At 35.3% G+C, this 17,616-nt stretch overlaps 1 protein-coding gene across 1 annotated transcript in view; it reads right to left on the bottom strand.

Moving 5' to 3' along the window:
• Positions 1 to 531: 531 nt before the first annotated feature.
• The window catches only part of slco3a1a (solute carrier organic anion transporter family member 3A1a), a 59,745-nt gene continuing 42,660 nt past the window's right edge, over positions 532 to 17,616 (bottom strand). The window contains exons 3-10 of the mRNA XM_051724433.1: positions 15,476 to 15,574; positions 13,824 to 14,099; positions 10,058 to 10,222; positions 8,474 to 8,672; positions 7,529 to 7,697; positions 4,918 to 5,090; positions 4,134 to 4,198; positions 532 to 2,712 (exon numbers count right to left, since the gene is read on the bottom strand). Of these exons, the coding sequence (XP_051580393.1) occupies positions 2,336 to 2,712; positions 4,134 to 4,198; positions 4,918 to 5,090; positions 7,529 to 7,697; positions 8,474 to 8,672; positions 10,058 to 10,222; positions 13,824 to 14,099; positions 15,476 to 15,574 (1,523 nt within the window). The 3' untranslated portion in view covers positions 532 to 2,335. The remainder of the gene's footprint in view (positions 2,713 to 4,133; positions 4,199 to 4,917; positions 5,091 to 7,528; positions 7,698 to 8,473; positions 8,673 to 10,057; positions 10,223 to 13,823; positions 14,100 to 15,475; positions 15,575 to 17,616) is intronic.

Below are 17,616 nucleotides of genomic sequence, written 5' to 3'. Positions count from 1 at the left end.
TCTTTTTTTTTTTCACCCAATTTGGAATGACCAATTCCCAGTGCGCTTTTTAAGTCCTCGTGGTCGCCTCAGTCTAGGTGGCAGAGCACGAATCCCAGTTGCCTCCGCGTCTGAGACCATCAACCCGTGCATCTTATCACGTGGCTTGTTGAGCGCGTTGCCACGGAGACATAGCGTGTGTGGAGGCTTCACGCCATCCACCGCGGCATCCGCGCTCTACTCACTCACCACGCGCCCCACCGAGAACAAACCACATTATAGCGACCATGAGGAGGTTACCCCATGTGACTCTACCCTCCCTATCAACCAGGCCAATTTGGTTGCTTAGGAGACCTGGCTGGAGTAAAAAAAAAAAAAAAAAAAGGTATCTTAAAAACAAAATATTACGTTTAAAAAAATTTCTGTTTAAGCTTAATGTAATTATATATATATATATATATATATATATATATATATATATATATATATATATATATATATATTTTTTTTTTAAATAAATAAATAAATAAATAAAAAACATTGAACCAAATATGAGATTGCTTTTCTGAAAAATAATTTATTTGCTGAATAAAATAATAGTTATTTTGCCATACAAAAATTACATGAAAAAGAGACTGCTTAAATGTATCTGCAGTAACACCTTTGCCTGTAAAACAAGACCGATTCAAAAAGAATATTGAAAAATGTGTAGTTAAAAAAAATAAATAATCATAAACCATTTTCATCCAAAAGTGCTTTATGTGTACACCACTATATCAAATCTGCTGAAGCACCCAAAGTGCCACTTCTTATTGCAATAAGTGAAATAAAATATTTAAATCTCAATCCAAATAGTAAATTGCTCTTAAAGGTAAAACACATTTTACACACAACATTATAACTTTTTTTCCAAATTCAAAACTATCAGGGCCCAGCATTAATTAGTATGTCATGTTATTTGTTAAGCGAGGGGTTAAAAGTTGAAAGCACTACTCATAAATGTCAACGTTATTTTGCCACTTCATTAAAAGTCCTTTTTTTTTTTTTTTTTTTTTTAATACATATCCTCTGTTTTCAGTCTCAGTATTCCTATAGTCTATTCCCTTACATTTCATTACTGTCATCTGGATAAAGAGGCATTCTATATTCATTAATAGATAAAAAAGTTTGTCTTCATCATCCCTAAAAATCTAATGACAAACATATCTATATAGACAAAACTTCTCTGGCTTTTTTTCAAATACACTCTCCCACTATTGCACAAATGTATAAATATGATAATAATGTACAGTATATATCTCAATAGCAATTACATTTTAGAGCTTAGTAAAGAATATAAATTAACAGCAGAATGCAAATGCTGCAAAAGCACTTCAAAAGGAAACACATCTCTCAAACACCCCTCTGAATGCAAATCAAACGAAAGTTTTGAGAAATATCTGATATTGTTTTCATATGTAGTATAGAATTGCATTATGTATATGTGGCAATGGGTGGGGGAGGGGGTGGGGGCGTGGTCATGTGTCAGTCTGCGGGAGAGGGAGAGCGGTAAGGCTTGTCACCTGTTTCATAATTATCTCTAACACCTGTCTCTCATTATAGTGATGGCAGAGGGAGACTTAAAAGGCACGCCAGAGCATCAGAGAGGGGAAGAGAGTGACCAGAAAGCTACCGCAGACAGAGCTTCTGAAAAACATTACCCTTTTTATGTTGATAATGAAGCAGCTTCAAGGTCAGTTCTTTAAATTGCTCTCTTTCACACATACACACGACGGTAACTGTCATTATCAACATACTGCTCTCCCTCTCCCGCAGACTGACACATGACCACGCCCCCCCCCCCATGCCACAGTATACAATTGAATTACATGTAAGTACCATTTGGTCAAGGCGTGATGTTTTGTACTGACATGATCCTCATGATAATAACGGATTGGGTTGTAGATACTGAGAACATGAACCAGCAGCTTTGGGGACCTTATTTTACCAGGGTAAATCAGAGCTTGATGATGGATGGTGAGTTAAGCTTGTTCATTTTGATAAAATGTGGAGAAAAAGTGGGAAAGTCATTTTTGCCATTGCATTAGTTTGTCACACAGTCCATCAATTAGAGTAGATGCCTTGAATGAACAACTACAGCAGTTTATTGGCACTGGACAAAAACCTTATTGGAAAGTACTTTTAAAAACAAAGTGGACCCAGTAGAACAGTTTGCATGAAATAAGAGTGAAGTGCTGCAACAGGTCTGTACATCCTGGAGCAAAAGAAAAAACGTTTCTTTATAAAAAGAATAAAGACATAATAAAGATCCTTCAATAGAATTATGCTTGAATTAGCATGTGGGTGGCATACCCCACTATAAAACGGACTCCATGTTTTCACACCATTCATGATCTTCCAGGTTGTATATAAATTTAGTCCTGTTGACTTGGCTTTGACTGCTGTCCTTTCCCAGACTGTCAAGATTCACGCTGGATGAGAATATTTCAGTGGGCGTAACATATCCCTCAAAGTTTTTAATGTATTTCTTGTAGTTTCTGCGCAAGCACTGCCAGGTGGTTGTGTAGAGGATGAAAGCGACGATCTTGAGGACTATGGTCATGCTGACGTACAGGTGTCGGTACGTCATGTTGTCATACAACATACAGGCGCCTTTCTCCCCACACTCAGAGCTCCAAAAAAGGCATGTGGAGTCGATTCCCGCACCAAATATCAAAGGAGGGGGAATGAATCCTGAAAGATGGTTTATATTGCTTTGTTATATTGCATTGGAAATGTACATAATACATTTAAAAGTCAAACGGTCTTCTACTAAACATAATCTGTATTAAATTATGTTATGGTGGGGTTACTACTCACTTTGCACTGTAATCTTACATTTTTTTTTTTAACACATTTCCCTTATTGAAAGAACAGCTTACACCAGCATGAATTTCCAAGATGGCTCAGGCTAGGACTGTCAACAGGGCTGAGAAACTAAATTCGAATTTTTCACTGAAATATTACCAATATTCTAATAATATTCCGATTTTAAAGACAGGAGGGCACAACAGATCAATATAAACCAATCAGCGCCATGTTATAGCAAGTGTTTATCGCAAAGAACATATCTGACTGTTAACAAATATGAGTAAAATGATAAGGTCAAAAGATTTAGCCAGTTAATATTCTCAAATCTTAAGTAAAAATAAAATGAGAAATAAAAATGCTTCAATAGATGGTTCCATGTTAACTTAGTGTTGCACAGTAGCCTATACCTGTGCCATAGTACCGCCACGGACACAAGCTTCATAATACCGGCGATACCACAAGTGTTTTTCATTAAAAACATTGTATGCCTATGCAGCGAGACACTCATAAGAGCAAGTCATTGTCAAGACACAACCGCCAAAGACACGTACATCTCTATGTAAGCATGCTCTAGACGGAATTCATTGACTGTTGCACCATGTTTTGCTGTTCTTTCAACGTCTCATGCAGGAGCAACGCATTTTTAAGCTGCCATGTCAATTTAAAAGAAAATCCAGGCTTTAAAACATGTCTCGAGACATTTGCATTCTGTTTTATTCGTTAAACTGCGTCTGTTTTAACCCAAGAATGCGATCGGTCTGAACATAAGTCGTCGTCAGTGCTTGGCACACATCCAAAATTCGAATGCTCATTTTAACATTTGAATGTGCATTTTTATCTTAAATTTGACACAACGAATTTAGCCTTAGTTCAGGCTGATTTATGCAGGTGGACCAGCATAGCTGTGTTGTTCACCAGCAGACCAATACATATGAACTGTTTTGAAATATCATGTAAAAATTGATGGAAAGTAGAAAGTCTTTGTCTTAATTTTCTGACTATTAAAGCTTTAAGATTTGAGAACATTTTAATTATGATAGCTTTTAATCGACTGACAGAAAACAATTGTTTTTCGCCTTGGGCGAAAAACCAGAGATGTGGCAAATGAACCTCAACTTGTCCTCCTCTCACCACACTTTGAATGAGCAGCGAAGCAAGGAAATTTAATCTTAAGTAGAAATGCTTCTTTTAGCCCACTTTCAGTTTCAGTGAGGTAAACAGATTACCCTGCACAATATATTGTGAAACCATGAAGAGTAAAATGTAATTTCACTTGCAAGGTTGTGCTGTGCACGATATCTCACCTAACAGCCGCAGTAGCAGAAAAAGAACTCCAAGGGCATATGACTTCAGCTCTGGGCTCACAGTTCTAAGAGAGCAAAAGACAATTCAAGTAAACATACAGAGCACCAAAAAATAAACCAAACACTTAAAAAAAGGGGGGTTCACAACCCAAAAATGGGTCCCAAGTCTGTTCTGATTGGGAACAGCAAGAAAAAACCTCCATACAAAATGTGAATAATAAAACGATAACTAACAAAATAATCATACATTTAGGATAGCAAAATAAATAGGCTCATGAACTTTTAGAAGGGAATAGAAAACGCTTCCCACATTTTTTTGCATGCAACATGGACAGGTTGCAAGACATGCCCCCATCCTTGAAAAACATGAACAAAAACTATGCAAGGTAAAAGAAAATATGACCCAGACTACAATAAATGTGGATGAATTTGAACCAGGATGTTTCATATTGTGAATTATTGGCTTAATAAATATAATAAACAAAAAATTATAAATATCAGTGTTTGATTTTAAGGGCATTTTTGTTTACTTTAGTATGATAAACAAATTTGGAACTGTATTAACTTGATGTCCAATGTAAAATCTGGTTCCTGAAGCAAAACCATTTTGATGAACCACTGCACTAGAAACAAGACGAATCTAACAAAAACTGTGCATGAAAACCAAAAATGATTGCGTAAACATTGTGCGTCAAGGATACGGGTACTCTAATTATCATCAGACACTTTCATCCTGGTTTTGTTCTCTCAGTTGAGAGAGTACATCTGGTGAGAGCTGAGTCACCTGATGAGAATGATGACAGAGGGAGTCTGTGCCATGGCTCCGATCATACTGCAGGCACAAATCACACACAGGAAGGTGAGGAAGGCCTCTCGGCAGCCAGGGCGAGGACATTTGCCTGGCACAGCTGTGGCGAAGTCACTGTATCCAGAGATGCATGCACACCCAGTTAGGTTCTGTAAATACGAAGGAAAAACATATATATTCATAATTACTACACAGCCAGCAAATACTGTACAGAAAGAAAAACAATAACAGGTTCAAAACAAGAAAACAACTTTATTATGCCTTTTATATTATCCTCCTAAACTACTGTAAAATCCCTGCCAAAGTAGTAATTATGGCAATTTAGAAAAAATTAGGCTGTAAGAGTTTTGCCTTCTCATCTGTGCTAACATTTCAATAATTATCCATATCAAAACCTCATTCTGCAGTTTTAAATGTTGCAGCAATCATTTAGCATTTAGAAAGAATTGTTAACTTGTTAACCAGTAGAAATTCTAAACATCTGCACAAGTATGCTACATACTGTACATTGAAAAGCTGTGTGAAATCTATAGAAGATAATAACACTTTATAGAAAAGATGTTTTTAGAAAATATACTAAATTAAGTTTGTATTTCTTACCCCATTTTTTTCTTGTTTTAAACAAAAACCTAACTGAATTTAGATTTATTCTTAAAACAAGATGAAAACTAATTGGCAATAGAGTTAGAAAAATAAATTTAAATAAAAAAAAAAAAATTAAAAAAACTCTTAATATCTAATGCATATTTGCTTTTTAAGTACTGGAAAACAAGAAGAAAATACTGATTAAAAAATTTATTAGGTAACACTTTCTATGAAGCCCATATTTATAATGAATTTATACACCCAATAATATGTTACAACTTCTCATAAATAATTGTAACTACAGTTATAATGCATTATAACACTTAACCTATTCATATTTATACCTTAAAGAGGAGTATAATGCAACATAAATCACACATCACAGACGTAATGTAATATATGTTAGGCATCGTATAAGTGCTGTCATGCAAAACAGCATAGTTGATCATATAGCATTATAAGTGGTCTTGGCCTGCTTTGGGTGAAGTTACAAAAGCAATGTCTTATAAACAGCCATAACATAAACTTGTAACATACAATATAAATCAAGCCTATAAATTATATAAAATTGCACAGAATACAATACATTTTGAGAATTTTCCCATGTTTCCAAACATGGTGTAATTTAAGTGGAACATAGGCCATAGACCTATGAAAATGTATATTTATTAATTAAAAGAATATAAAAAGTATTTTACAAGCTTGAAATATCTAATGGACACTTATAAGAAGACATTTCTTTTGTCACTTAAAGCATTCCAAATATAGTATATAATACAAATATGTATAATAAATGTCAACTTATGCAGATAAAATTTGATGTTTATGTTATAATGCATTATACACTAAGGTATTACTATGAATAGGTTAGTATTATAATGTATTAAGATTGTGGCTCCAAATATTTATGAGAAGTTATAAGATATTATAAGGTTTATTATGAGACATTACAGATGCATTATAATCACTGTTAGGTGTAATTGGATTACAAAAAGTTATTTCCCATAATCTAGTTACTTTTAGGCACAAAAAGTAGTGTAACGTTACAGTTTAAATTCTTGTAATCAGATTACAGTTACTGACTTTATATGAAAGTAATTAGTTTTAAGAACATTACTTGGGTTAGAAATATTTCTAAAAAAATAGTACTTATGTGTAATTAACTAAAATGTGAATTCATATGTTCATATGCATGTCTGTTTACATTTCTGTGACAGCTGAAGTGTCTGCGACAATGAACAAGAAGAAAAAAGACATTATTTGGAATTTGAGTGGGATTGTTTTTTTTTTTGACAAATGTTTTAGAAAGTAACTTAAAAGTAAAGTAATAAGTATTGTGATTACTTTTTCAATGAAGCAATCAGTAGAGTAATCTGATTATAATTTTAGAGAAGTAGCTAGTAATTTGTAGTGGATTACTTTTTTTAAGTAATTTACCCAACACTGATTACAATGCATTTACAATGCATTGTAAAAATATTGGCTTCATGGAAAGTGTAACCAATTATTCCTGTTTGAGTCATCAACAGCGGTCTAGACTTGCTACATGAAAATCCAGAGTCTGACTCTGTACTATCTACAAAGATTGACGCACCCAGGACCCCTGGTAGGAACATGGACATTAAACCCACCAGTTGGTATATTCATGTCAGGAGCCAGCGCTCAATTACGATAATGTTTGTGACTGTTGTCTTGGATTCATCTATCCCAGTTTGAACCGTTCACTTTGTATGGTAATGAGTGCAGGGGCCCATGTTGCAGTGCCCATTAAGATGCCTGGCAGGCAGAACACAGTGTCCTTTCCAAAATACTGTAAGCCTGATGAGTGATGTGGGCTTCAGATCTAATGACCCATGCTGGACATGTGCTGTCCAGGAAATGAGAGGAGAGGAGCGCGAGAGAGGAAAACAGACAGAGAATAGGACAGAGAGAAAGAAAGAAAGAAAGAAAGAGATGGACACAACCAGACAAACGTTGGTGTGTAAATGAGATGGCTAATGACCTGTGAGAAAGGAGGTGGTAGTCCAGTGCTGATGGCATTTCTGCAGCCAGCGAAACAGGAGGACAAGTAGGTCACACCATTGGAGCCACAAACAGGGCTAACAGATGAAGTGTAGCAGTTACAATGACTCATGCAGGGGGCTTCCAGCCACTGGCCTGCTTGAAGTGTCCTATACACACACACACACACACACACACACACACACACACACACACACAAACATTCACCTGTTTGAATCTGAGTTCTTTTGTGTTATACAGTACATTTGATGTATTTAGTGTGATTTAACATAAACCTGAGGATTTACACCCCTCTATGTATGTTATGGACTGAAATATCAGTAGGCCCAGACAGAATCTAATTTGTTTCATATTTTTTGCACCACTTAAAGGGAGAAAATCTGTGGAATGGATTTAAATATGGAGCTGTGAGTTCTGCACTCTTATTAACTGCATTATCAATTAACCTTAATATTTAATAAACAAACAAGCAACAGGCTGGGAATATATAGAACTAGAGTTGTGCACGTGCAGATTGCATGACAGCCTGGATATAACACTATAAAAAATTATTTATGTCAAATGATATGTACTTCATATGATAATATCTAAATTAACTGGTTTTAGTCAAGTAAAAAATATTATTTAATATGACTAATCAACATCACTACATCACATCAGGTTACTATGTTACATTAAAAAATAATTTTTGAGGGTCAGGTAAAAATAGCTCATGAAGGGAACATATCCATTTTTTACAGTGTAGATTGGGATATAACTGGGATGTAATCTAGAAAAATGCTAAACCTGACTCCTTTTCTGATACACATACATACTGAAATTATAGGGGTTTCACTAGTTATCCTCTACCCTCTCTGCAGGGGCTGTATAATGCCAGAAAAATAACAAGGCTGCAAGGAGAAAAAAGCATCTAAGCCATCCGTACTCGTTGCTATAGGCGACGGTCACCCCAGCAACAGGTCCTGTGTCACAGCCCAGGAACAGGAAAGACACGTAACAGGCAGTGGAGATCAAATTGACCAGCATGGCCATACGGATCGCTCCCAGAGCAGACAGGTTCAGTTTCTTCACCAGCAAACCACCCAAGAATATACCCAGACAGGCACATGGAATGGCTGTCATCCCTGTTTACGGAGAATAAAATGTGTTACGTAAAAAAAAAACTTTGCTATGTATTTGTGTCCTTATCTTTGTTCTTTTCTGGGCAATTCTAGAGCTATTTTTCCTCCCTAACATTAATTGCTTTTGTTGCACCCACAGTTTTCCAGACCAACACCTGGGCAGCATCATGAGGATACATGGAACAAATTTAATAAATGAAACTTATTTTCAACACGCATGTTTTGAGGCCTTATTTTGTTATTTTAATTAACATAAATGCATAAGTTTTCGCTATATTGCAAAAAAGTTCTCACTTAACACGATGAAGTCTCCGTATGCATAAGTCAAGCATATGAAAGCTTAGAATCTGAACTTTTCAGAGATAACCATCAATTCTACATTTATGTTAAAACAGCAAAATAAGGCCTCAAAACATTTGCATTGAAAATAAGATTTTCCAAATAAAATAATATATTTTATTATTATATCTTGCTGTTCTCTAAAAATTGAGCCATTGTTTACTTGCCTGTGAGCTTGCCTAGCTGAATAATCCAATGATATATTTTAGTGTCCAGAAAAAAATTCCATCCAGAAGAAATGTATAAAAAACAAATCTTTAGAAAATATGTTTTTGACAATTGATGATGAAATGTTTTATATCATCGCAAAGGAGAGGATCTCAGCTTTCTAATGACACCTAGATTCTAGTCCACTCAGAGGCTAAGATATTAAATGAAACAACAAGGCTGATGCTTGAACTGAAAATTAGACTGAATGTCTATGGACGAGCACATCTGTGAGGGCTAAGGTGCGTTAGAGCATCATCTACATTTCAAATCTGTATATTGTGAAGGAATGTGATAGAGAAAAAAAATATTTTTTCTAGTGCTTTCTGCCACCTACTGGAATAAAATGAGACTTTTCAAAATGAAGTAGAGTGAACAGAACCAGAATTACATGTTTACAAATTAGGACAACCAAAAAAAAAATCTGTTTATCATAAGATTATAAACATACAATATTATTTATGAATAAGTGTTTTTTTATTTGAGTTCTCTGAAAAACGAAAATTTGAGTGTGAAAAATTGTGGGCGGCAGCCCAAAAATGCCCTAGAGTTTAAGGGTTTTTTAAATCATGCTGGAATAATTTGTGGAGTCCTTGCCAGTTCGAGTGCATATTGGCAAAAAGGGGACATATCAAATTCAAAGAAATTCTGAAATTCATGTTAACGTTTCCATTAAACTTTTCAAGCAAACTGTTATGCTAATACAAATTTATAATGAAAACAAATTGTATCAAATTTGAAAACTGCAAAATAGAAACATTTCCAATACAGTTTCCCAGACTTTTGTACTGTATGTGTGTATATGTCTGTGTTTGTGTGTTGAATATATATGTTATACACACCTAACAGCTGGTTGGCAGAGGTGGTGGTGAGGTTGAACTGTTGCTCCAGATATTTTCCCAGAAAGGCAGCAAAACCAGCGACAACAGCAATCTCCATACAGGCAGCTAAGATGATACACGTAAACACTGGGTTTGACAGCAGATGCTTAGTCACCTTGGGAATAACTTGAGTAAAAAAAACAAAAAAAGTGCCGGAAATGAGGATTGGAGAGAAAGAGGGTGGAAGAAAGAGAAAGAGATGGAGAAAGAGAAAGAATTCAGTGAGTGATCAGCTTATTCATATTAAAGACTGAGTAATCACAGCCTAGCCTACAGCATTTATCCATTAAAAATTAAAGACCCCATAAAATTATTTGATGAGTGCAGTGTTCTGTCTTGTGTTGACATGTTTACTATTGAAACAGGAGGTTTGGGCGGGACATTTTAAAGGGACACTTTTTATAAATAGCCAATGCACTTTAGTTACTGTCAGTGTTGGGCAAGCTACTCAAAAAATGTAGCAAGCTAAGCTACAAACTACTCAACAGAAAATTTAGTTAAGCTAAGCTAAAATCTACACTTCAGAGAAAGTATCAAGTTACACTACAAGCTACGCCAAAAGTAGCTTGCTACATTTAAGCTACTTCATATTTTTTTGAACTGCAGATGCACGGAGCATACCGTCTTAGACAAAGCATCTAAAAGACTTATTCACATGATGTTTATCAAAGCCTTGGTACAGTATATTACAGTTTAGTGCAATAAAGTATACAAGTATACAGTATGGTGCAATATGTATGCGCACGAAAAAAACATGTAAATTCCTATTTAGACATGCTACTTATACAAACCCATGTGTTCGACATTTAAAGTCACTATTTTTACATTTTATTTTTCATATTTATACTACTACCTCTACAAACACGTGTTAAATATGAAAAATCACTATTTTTACATTTTATTTTTCAGATGTAGTCTACTACCTCTACAAACCCATACCCATTTAAACATAATTTCATTTGCTCATTCCTGTATAAAAACTGCATACATACAGTATAATATTCATCTATATATTCATCTGTGTGTGTGTGTGTGTGTGTATGTGAGAGAGTGAGAGCACATCTAGGCAATAGCAATGTGATTTCTGATTGTATCAGATGGTAATACCATGGTACTTTGATATACAATTACCATATTTATGTACCATTCTGTATTTGCATGGTGCTTCAATGTACTTCAAAGAATATCATGTTACTACCACGGTAAATTGATTTATGATTACCATATTCATATACTATTGTATTTACATGGTGCTTCAAGGTAATTAAAAAAATACCATGGTACTTCGCTATATGATTACCATATTCGTATAGCCTACCACTGTATTAACATAGTGCATCCAGGTAATAGTACAAAAAAACATGGTACTTTTTTATGTGTTTTTTTATGTGCTAATACATGTTTTGATACTATTTTGGTTGGAAAATGTATTTACCTGCAGAAGTCGTTTACAATCTGCAAACGTGCTGAACTTTATAAAGACCTTCTTCATCACTGGCAAACGATAGGACGCATTTGCAGGTTTTGTTTCCATTGATTGAAGATCCACTGCAACCAGCGTTATCTTTATTTTCCGTGTTATAAAATACTCAGTGAGCTTATTGGCAAGTGAGAGCGCGCACAAATGATTCAGCAGCGCATGCGCAAGCTTTCTGAGGCATTCAGACTGAATTGCGAACTGATTCAGACTGCTTTCCTATCACGTGTGACTAATTCATTTTAAAGAACCGACTTATATGAGCGATTCATTTGTGATCGGACATCTTTAGTTTTGATTCAAAACTGGCAATAGTAAACACTGGGTACAAGGCATGATGTACGCCGCTACCTAGTCAAACATATAGCTTCGCTACTAAAAAGCTACTTGATTTAAAAACTAGCGAAGCTACCACCTCGCTACTCATAAAAGTATTTAAGCTAATAGCTTCGCTATTTGTAGCGAAGCTACTGCCCATTACTGGTTACTGTACATCAAATCCATGCACTATGATTTGACTGGACAAAAATCTGTATCGTGCAACATGAGGTATGTTTTACAGGCTGTATATTTTAAATGTGTATATCTGCTAAAAATGAATTTTGTAAATGTGCACTACCATACATAAAATCTCAAGGAAATCACAAAAGGCCAAAAAGCAACAAAACTTTAATTTTGATTTCATAGGGTCTTTAAGATTGACGGTTGGTGGAATGCTAGTTTCTAGTACCTGAATGCAAAAACAGATGATAAATGATGTTTTAAGATGGCAGTCACCCCAAATTTTCTGTTTGACTTCTACTGTAGCTACTACAGAGCTACACACATTCTGAGGAGCTGTCATTTTGATTGAGAGATTTGATGGATATCACTGAAATATTATGACAGAGACTACATTCATACCAAATGGCAAAAACTTTGCAAAATACATTTGCAAAAAACAGCTGCTTGGCTTAAGCCTGTGTCGCTGTGTCACTGTGCAAGATCTCTAGTAATGCATCACTTTAACTAATATGTAATGTTATGTTACATGACTGATGGCTGCTATTTTATAAAATGAGAGCCATAAAGGGATAGTTCACACACACACAAAAAAACAACAAAAAAAATTTCCTCACTCTCATGCCATCCCAGATGTGTATGACTTTCTTTCTTCTGCTGAACACAAATGAAGATTTCAAGAAGAACATTTCAGCTCTGTAGCTCCTCACAATGCAAGTGAATGGGTACCAAAATTTTGAAGCCCCAAAATGCACATAAAGGCAGCATAAAAGTTATCTATATGACTCCAGTGGTTAAATCTATATAGTGATTAAATCTTCTAATCAGAAGCGATATGATAAGTGAGTTTTTACCATAAAATCTCCTCCCTGCCCAGTAGGTGGCGACATGCACGAAAAATGTGAACTGCCAAAAATGAAAGAAGAAGAATGTGAAAGTCAAAATTGGAGATTTATAGTAAAAAGGACTTAAATATTGATCTGTTTTTCACCCACACCTATCATATCACTTCTGAAGATATGGATATGGATAACCACTGGAGTCATACGGATTACTTTTATGCTGCCTTTACGTCCTTTTGGAGCTTCAAAATATTCTTCTAAAATGTTTTGTTTGTGTTCAGCAGAAGAAAAAATGCCATACACATCTGGGATGGCATGAGGGTGAATAAATGTTGGGAGAATTTTCATTTTTGGGTGAACTATCCCTTTAAGGCATGGTCACATTTCCTTCGCTCAGTGAAATTACATGGGCTAAATATAAGCATAGGACAATCTAAACACAACAATTACTGTATCTGCAGACAAACAGAAATGACACCAGACCAGCAGCATGAACCCGGGGAGTGACATTTAGTATGCAAAAAGTCTTAAAGCCCCTGTTCACTCTTTTCTTCTCTGTTTGTTGTTCAAAAATAAAAAAGGTTCAAATGTCTGCTAGAGTTAATTTATTAATTTAGAGTTCAGCCATTTACTCCAATTGTTTTCATGTGTGGCTAAATTTATACTCAAAAGCTTAACTAACGCTGTCCGAATTAGGTCCTAATCAGCAGCAAAAAGGTTTATACCAATATCAGCTGTTTGTATTTAACATTTCCTCTTATTGTTACGGGAAAAGTGCACTAGTGCAACATTGACTACAGCATTCAAGAGTATCAAAGATTACATAGTGAATTTGGGGCTCTAAGATTTAGTGAAAGAGAAGTTCTCAGTAGCTGTGTAACAGTGTATTGTAACTGGAAATGTGTACCTCTGAGCTGTTGGCAGCAGGACAGGCTGTTGTTGTTGGGCTGGCAGTTCCGCAGGACTCCATTGCTGGACTTGGATTTGTCATTATCTTGAGCTAAAGAAGGGGGCAGCATGGCCTGTTCGCTCTCAACCCCTCCCTCCACCTCCCGGCCTGGCAGAGACTGGGGGAAACCAAACATGAAGAGGGAGGAGAAGAAGAGTAAGACACCGCAAAGAAGAAATCCGCCCCACCATGCTCCGATCCATCGAGGGTCATCAGGGGTGATGTCCAGCTTAGCTGAGGAGGGTAAAACAATAATGTCATAAATATCACATGCAGAGATTTCACATATGCAGAAGTATTATAAGATCACCTCCTACAATAGCAGACCAAACACACTGCATTTCACACACATCTGACATTAATTCATTTTAACTTAGGCAAAGCATTTGGACAACCTACAGTAAATTGAGAAATAAAAATGGCAAAAATGTAAAAAAAAAAATAAATAAATAAAAAAAAAAGATTCACTGATAGTGACATAAATGTATAATACCTACAGTATAAGAAGTTTATACAGTGGTCCAAAAAAGCAACATTTGGATGTTTTTGGACACTTGAAAATAACTAAAACACATTGCATTAAATCGAAATGTTAAACCAATCAGACAAATTATGCTAGATCTTTTTTCAGCACTAACTTTACTTTTCTGAACCATTTCTGCAATGACATTTAAGCAGACGATTTCAAGGTGATTTTTAGTCTAACTCTAACCTAACAAAAGTCTTTATGTAAAATGTTTTGCATGCTTGTGTGTTAGTGCTATCTTCCTTTAAAATATTTGTTTTTTATTATTATTTTTTTAACTTTTATTAAGCAATGTGTGTTTATATTTTCACAAAAAGTGGACCACTACTTCCCTCCATAAGAAAAAAAATGAAAGGAATTAATGTGCCAAATGTGGCTCGCAGAGTGTTACGAACAAGCAGAACTACGATCTGACAGGGTACCAGGAGATTTGTTCAAATTCAGCAGTTTTCAGAAATGTATGACATAGAGTCAATGGGGTACAGCAGGCCCAAAAGAAAACAGTAATTAAACACAGAAAGACAATGACAGAGAGCTTAAAACCACAAATTGGCAGGGCCAGCCTGTTACTACGAGTCCTGATAGATATGAGAGTGTGTTAAACTTCAGTGTTGCTTGTGTCAGCCTTTTGTATTTATGATCTGTATGTGTCTTTAATTGTTATATAATGCAAAGACATTCATGCATTTTTAAGTTTGGCTTAATTGTCCAAATACTTTGTGGGGCCACTGTATATTAACGATAAAAGCATGTAGGAATGAGCATGCAAAGTGTGAAAGTATAGCCTATTTATTGTGAAGTGTAAAATAAAATATTTGCTTGGCTAAACAAGCAAAATTCTGGCTCTTTGTGCTTACATGTTTCAGTTGGTTTCCTCACTAATTATTGAAAATGAATACAAGCAAAATAGAGCCTAATGGTAGCAAACAAAATGCCTTTTCTATTGGTCTAAACTTAATGCTTGTGTTGTATTCAGGGCCGGCCCAGACTCTGTATGCCAGATTTTAGATTTTTTGCAGCTGTCTATGCCATGGGCTGCCCCTGGCTGTATTTGTATATAAACAGAAGATCAAATGAAACTCACTTGTATCGATGAATAAAGCGTCCACATAAAAGTTGGTGCAGACAGATCCCAGGATAAAACCACAAGCAGGTCCAAATACCAGTGTGGAAAACAGTATACCTGAAACAACAATAAAACTGATCAGAAATCCTAATTAGAAAACATAAAGCAACAGGCAATACATTGGATTAAATGAAAGTATGACTATATGAAACAACTTCTGATTTTATAGAGGTACTCAATATACAATAAGTACAGTTACAAAGCAAGTTCAAGATAACTCCAACATTTGTATTACATTTGTGCTATACAATTTACAATGGATGTAATAGAAAACTAATATACATTTATAGAGCACTTTTAAGGAACAACAGTAATACATGTGGCTGGAATATGTTTATTTTTTATTTTTTGTCCACAAGGTGGCACACTCTATTCAATGAAAAACCACCAAAAGACAGAAAAACCATCACTTTTTTTTTCACATAGTTTTCTCAATTTGTCCCAAAATTACACACTGAATATCTGAAATTATTCTTTAAAAGAATATTCCAGGTTTAAGTTAAGCTCAATTGACAGCATTTGTGGCATACTGTTGATTACCACAAAAAATTATTTTGACTTGTCCCTCCTTTTCTTTAAAAAAAAAAAAAAGAAAAGCAAAAACCATAACTGCAGATAAGAAAATGAGGGGCAAGTTAAAATACATTTTTGTGGTAATCAATATTATGCCACAATTGAATGCTGTCGATTGAGCTTAACTTGTACTGAACCCAGAATATTCTTTTAAATCAAAGCTGGATGTTTGCAAAAAAATTTTATTTATGCTATTACAATATGAAACAACTTATGTAGTTATTTGATGACTACAGGATCATATTAGCATACAATTAAAGAGATAGTTCACACAAAATAGAAAAATTCTGACATAATTTTACTCATCCTCATGTTGTTCCAAACCCATGTGACTTTCTTTTCTCCATGAAACAAAAAAGGGAAAATTTTAGCAGAATGTTAGTCTCAGTCACCATTCACTTTCATTGCATCTTCTTTTATACACAATGAAAGTGAATGGTGACTGAGTCTGTCAGTCCCTAACATTTTGCCTAACATCTTCTTTTGCATTTCACAGAGGAAAGAAAGTCATACAGGTTTGGAAAGACATCTGAGTGAGTAAATGATGACAGAATTTGTATTTTTGGGTGACAAAACCCTTTAAGGCTAATATAATAACAAAATGACCTTTTTTTCCAACAAACTATTAACACAAACAACTCGATCAAATATATCAAGCAAAGAATAAGAACTAAATTCCACATAGCCATAGTAAGTCACCAGTTCTCAACAGCAAAGGACAAAAAAAGGATTTGCTTTGGACCAGAATGGAGTGGCAGAGCTAAGAACAGACGATGCTGTGCTGGCACATCAGAAGCGGCAGACATCTGGGGCACAAATCCCTATTAATATGCTGTCAAAAAGTGTGACAGCGACCCAGGAATTGTCCTGTGGGTCACATGCAGCTTCTGAGATTATAGGACCTTTATCCAGGCACTCTCATCAGCTTTCCCTTACCCTGCCATTCCCTTATTAAAACACACACAATATTGTTTCTTTACCAACATAAAAGACTACCCCTCTAAAAACTGTTCCCACCATAATTATTCAGCAAGCAAAAAGATTAAAGGCTCCATTGAATGTGCAAAATGTGGATTGCAGTGTGTTATGGACAAGCAGAACTACGATCTTACACGTAACCAGGACTGGCAGGCAAATTCACTTGTAATTTATGACACCTCAGAGTCAATGGGGTACAGCAGGCTGAAAAGAAAACAGTAATTTAACACAGAGAGACAATGACAGAGAGCTTAATACCACAAATTAGCAGGGCCAGCCTGTTACTGTGAGTCCTGATAGATGTGAGACTGAGATTGTGTTAAGCTTGATGTCACTTTTGTCTGCCATTTGTTCCTTCAATGCAGAACTGTTAATCTGTTTTACGGAAGGGTTGCAAATAAAAATGCATAATGGAAATGCAAAAACGTGTTTATTACATGTACATACAGTGGGGTCCAAAAGTCTGAGTCCACATTGAAAATCTGGATTTTTTTTTCCATAATAAACAATGTTTTAGAATTTTTATAACTGCGAAACAAAGAAAAGAC

The sequence above is a fragment of the Myxocyprinus asiaticus genome, chromosome 18 (assembly GCF_019703515.2).
Source record: "Myxocyprinus asiaticus isolate MX2 ecotype Aquarium Trade chromosome 18, UBuf_Myxa_2, whole genome shotgun sequence".
Taxonomy (NCBI): domain Eukaryota; kingdom Metazoa; phylum Chordata; class Actinopteri; order Cypriniformes; family Catostomidae; genus Myxocyprinus; species Myxocyprinus asiaticus.
The sequence above is the reverse complement of the archived record's forward strand: the minus strand, read 5'-3'. Positions and strand labels throughout refer to the sequence as shown.